This window comes from Protobothrops mucrosquamatus, unplaced genomic scaffold, assembly GCF_001527695.2.
Source record: "Protobothrops mucrosquamatus isolate PMUCROS unplaced genomic scaffold, P.Mucros_1.0 scaffold5421, whole genome shotgun sequence".
In the NCBI taxonomy this organism is placed as follows: domain Eukaryota; kingdom Metazoa; phylum Chordata; class Lepidosauria; order Squamata; family Viperidae; genus Protobothrops; species Protobothrops mucrosquamatus.
In genome coordinates this window covers 36,256-40,303 of record NW_015391280.1, presented here as the reverse complement: position 1 = coordinate 40,303, position 4,048 = coordinate 36,256, and the positions used below count along the sequence as shown (strand labels likewise).

The window sequence follows — 4,048 nt, the reverse complement described above, 5'->3', positions numbered from 1 at the left end:
TCTTCTTCTTCTTCTTCTTCTTCTTCTTCTTCTTCTTCTTCTTCTTCTTCTTCTTCTTCTTCTTCTTCTTCTTCTTCTTCTTCTTCTTCTTCTTCTTCTTCTTCTTCTTCTTCTTCTTTTTCTTCTTCTTCTTCTTCTTCTTCTTCTTATTATTATTATTATTATTATTATTATTATTATTATTATTATTATTATTATTTACTATTGTATCATGTTCACCAAAACATATGGTGATTAAAAAAAAAGGTGGACCCCGTCCAAAAATTCCTGGGAGAGCAAGAGATGGATTTTATTTTATTTATTTTTTTAAAGTAAATTATTATTGCCTAATTTCTTTTCTTCTGGTCCTTCCTTTCCAGAAGGCCCTGGACTGCCTTTGGAGCACGCAAAGCTCTTTTCGGAAGCGGAGCAGACGGGCCTCGTGTCCCCCTTGTGTCTCCAGTTCAGAGCTAGCATCAGTGTTTTCAACGTGAGTTTGGGCAGCTGAGAAGGATTTGCACGTGGCGGGGAGGGGAGAGGAGAGGGAACGGGCCGGATCGAAACGTCGGGATTAACACTTGGAATGCTGCATCCAGTTTTGGTCACCACGATGTAAAAAAGATGTCGAGACTCTAGAAAGAGTGCAGAGAAGAGCAATAAAGATGATCAGGGGACTGGAGGCTAAAACATATGAGGAACGGCTGCTGGAATTGGGGATGTCTAGTTTAATGAAGAGAAGGACGAGGGGGGATAGGATAGTAGTGTTCCAATATCTCAGGGGCTGCCCCAAAGAAGAGGGAGTCAAGCTCTTCTCCAAGGCGCCTGAAGGCAGGACAAGAAGCAACAGATGGAAACTAACCAAAGAGAGAAGCAACCTGGAACTAAGGAGAAACTTCCTGACAGTGAGGACAATTAACCAGTAGAACAACCTGCCTCCAGAAGCGGTGAATGCGCCAACACTGGAAGTTTTTAAGAAGAGACTGGACAGCCATTTGTCTGAAATGGTATAGGGTTTCCTGCCTGAGCAGGGGGTTGGACTAGATGACCTCCAAGGTCCCTTCCAACTTTATCATCATTATTATTATTATTATTAAAAGCAAATGATAGGGCTGGTGATACCTTTCCTCTCTTCCCGAAGGAGCCCGAAGAGGATCAGAAAGGCGAAAACTTAACGGTGGCCCAGCTGAAAGCTCAGCATATCATGGAGTCCTTTGAGAATCCGTTTCGAATGGTAAAAACACCCCCCTGGCTGTTACTCTTTGGCATCTAAAGGAGGCGCAAATAGATACCGTAACCCAGGGGTCCCCAATTCCCGGTCCACAGCATGCCAACGAGCGGTCTGCACAAACAAGCAAAGCCCCATCCGTGGGATGCAGGCAGCACACAAAACCACACACCCTCCGGTCTGTGGAAAAACCTCTCTCCACGGCACCGGTCCCCGGTGCCCCAAAGGTGCTGGACCTCTGCCGTAACCGATAAGCCAGCCCTTAGGTGTGTGCATGCACTCTTGCCTTAACTAAGGTGATTTAGCTGCCCCTTGTTGTTGTTGTTTTACTCCTCTTAGTATTTGCCAGCAGAGCTCAACCCGGTTCACATCTCTCAGGCTGCGAAGGCCGACCCGTCCTCAAAAATCTACGAGGTAAGGACGTAGGTAAAAAGGCTTCCGAATCCAGTGACCGGTTTGTTGGAGCTAGAGTCTCCCGGGACCTTTGCAGTGGCCACCGGGACATGGCTTCCCAAACGCTGCCTTGTGTCTTCCAGATCAGTAATCGGTGGAAGCTGCTCAGCCAGGCCCAGCTTCAGGCCGGAGCAAAGAAAGGATCTGCCAAGCAAAAACCTCAAGCAGGTGAGGCAGGGTGGCTTTGCCTTCTTCCTGGGGGGGGGGTCCATTAAAAAGGGAGCCCAAGGCCTACTTTTGATGCAGGATCCCCCCGAGGGGGAGGACAGAAGTCCCACCCCATGGGGTTAGCAATCTAGAACAGTGGTCCCGAACCTTTGCGCTTATCCTGTCCGGGGGGGGGAGGAGAGGGGAATAGGGCTGTGCGAGTGGACAAGGTCACAGCTCAACTTGCGTGAACGGCAGGCCGGCGCGCACACGTGTGAGTGCCCGCTGCTTGCGCGAGTTAAGCTGCATGCATGCATGCGCGCTCAGGCCCACCGCTGGCATGGCCCAATTCTGAATAGGCCACTGCCCGGGGCTTGGGGACCCCTGGTCTAGAATACATAAGTGAGCATCAATGTCCATCTTACTTGAAGAGTAAATGCTGCAATCAAACCAAGTTGCTTCCGGGGGAGGGGAAGAAGGGAGGGGGAGGCTTGTGTTAGTGATCTGTTCCCACCAAAGTGAAAAGGTCCTAGCGGTGATCCAGGAAAGCTCCGCGTGTGTTCAAGAGGGAAGTTCTCCCTTCCCTCCGTCACTCCGTCCTTTCCTTCCTTCCTTCCTTCCTGCCTTCCTTCCTTCGCAGCCTCCGTTCCCCAAGCAGCCCCGAAGGAGGCAGAGAAGGAGCCCCGAATCAAAGACACGGAGAACGTCTCTGTTCGCCAGTTAGCTGCCGTGAGTGTCAACCCTGGGGAGAACTAGAGTGCGCAAAGAATCCGAGACCTGTGTGCAAACCTACCTCAGGAAGGACTAGAAACTTGAGCAGACCAGCTGGCTAAGGGTGACATCCTGTTCTACTGACCCTGTTCTCGCCAGAGTTGTAAAATTGGGGGGGGGGACAGCTAAGAGGAAGCCCATGACTGAAGGATGCCCTTCACGCTGGGAGGGAGGGGCCTAATAGGTGGGAGGGTCCTAGCAAGAAGCAGTGGGCGGGACCTAGAGTGGGCGGGGCCACCGAGGGGAGGAGTGAAGAGATCAACGTGCCAAAATCCACCAGGGAAGCCGTGGAGCGGAGTTCATTAATGCTGCATTACAGCTGGCACGATTCCAGTTTTGGACCCCGTATATTCCAGTCGAAGCAGCTGCAGTTTCCGCTTTCGCAACGGGAAAAGAGAATTTTGTGCCGCCGCCTTGGAAAACCGTGCAGAGTTCTTTTCTCCTTCCTTGCTTGTGTTTGCGTTTCCAGCAAGAGCAGGCTGCCCCAAAGCGGGAGGCGGCAGAGGAGAATCCTGCGACGGAGACCCTCCAGAGGAAAAAGGCCAAACCTGACTCTCCGCAGCCGGAAGCAGACGCTGCCGCCAGCCGCTTCACGCCCTTCGACTACAGCAAATCCGATTTCCGAGTCTTTGCGGGTAAAAACCGCCCTGCCTTTGCTTCTTCGGCTGCCCCCCCCAACCTGGGCGCTGAACCCCCAGCCGCTTTGGCGTTTTTCTTGCCTCCTGTTGCTTTTTTTTTGACTTGGCAGCTTTGCACCCACTTTCCTTCCTAAGAGGGTCCCGTTGGGCTCTTCCCTTCTTTTTCAGGGAGCAGCAAATCCAAGCCGTCGCGGCAATTTAATCCCGCCCTCCAGGCCCTCGGCAGCAAGGTATTTTGTTTATCACTCCATCTTTATTATTTGTATAAATAACTCAAGGCAGCGGACGTAGCTAATCTTCCAGCCTCTTCCTGTTTTCCCCACAACCACGTCCCTGTGAGGTGGATTAGGGTGAAAGAAAGAGACCGGCCCAGCCGGCTTTCAGGCCTAAGCTGGAACTCATGACCTCCTGGTTTTTGGCCCGGTGCCTTAACCGCTAGACGCAACTGGCTCTCTGCCAAGACTGTCATTCGCTGCTTCGGAGGAGAAAGTTAGAGGAAGAAAGAAAGAAAGAAAGAAAGGGGAGGGAAGAATGAAGGAAAAGAGAGGAAGGGAAGAAAGAAAGAAAGAAAGAAAGAAAGAAAGAAAGAAAGAAAGAAAGAGAAAGAAGGAAAGAAAGAAAGAAAGAAAGAAAGAAAGAAAGAAAAGGGAGGGAGAGAAAGAAAAAAAGAAAGAAAAGGAAGGAAGGAAGAAAGAAAGAAAGAAAGAAAGAAAGAAAGAAAGAAAGAAAGAAAGAAAGAGAAAGAAAGAAAGAAAGAAAGAAAGAAAGAAAGAAAGAAAGAAAGAAAGAAAGAAAGAAAGAAAGAAAGAAAGAAGGGAGGGAGGGAGGGAGGGAG

General features: G+C 50.0%; 1 protein-coding gene across 1 annotated transcript in view; it reads left to right on the top strand.

Moving 5' to 3' along the window:
* The first annotated feature begins 211 nt into the window (after nt 1-211).
* The window catches only part of LOC107299758 (exosome component 10-like), a 5,892-nt gene continuing 2,055 nt past the window's right edge, over nt 212-4,048 (top strand). The window contains exons 1-8 of the mRNA XM_015829098.1: nt 212-230; nt 360-469; nt 1,118-1,210; nt 1,544-1,618; nt 1,741-1,825; nt 2,445-2,533; nt 3,045-3,210; nt 3,382-3,443. Of these exons, the coding sequence (XP_015684584.1) occupies nt 212-230; nt 360-469; nt 1,118-1,210; nt 1,544-1,618; nt 1,741-1,825; nt 2,445-2,533; nt 3,045-3,210; nt 3,382-3,443 (699 nt within the window). The remainder of the gene's footprint in view (nt 231-359; nt 470-1,117; nt 1,211-1,543; nt 1,619-1,740; nt 1,826-2,444; nt 2,534-3,044; nt 3,211-3,381; nt 3,444-4,048) is intronic.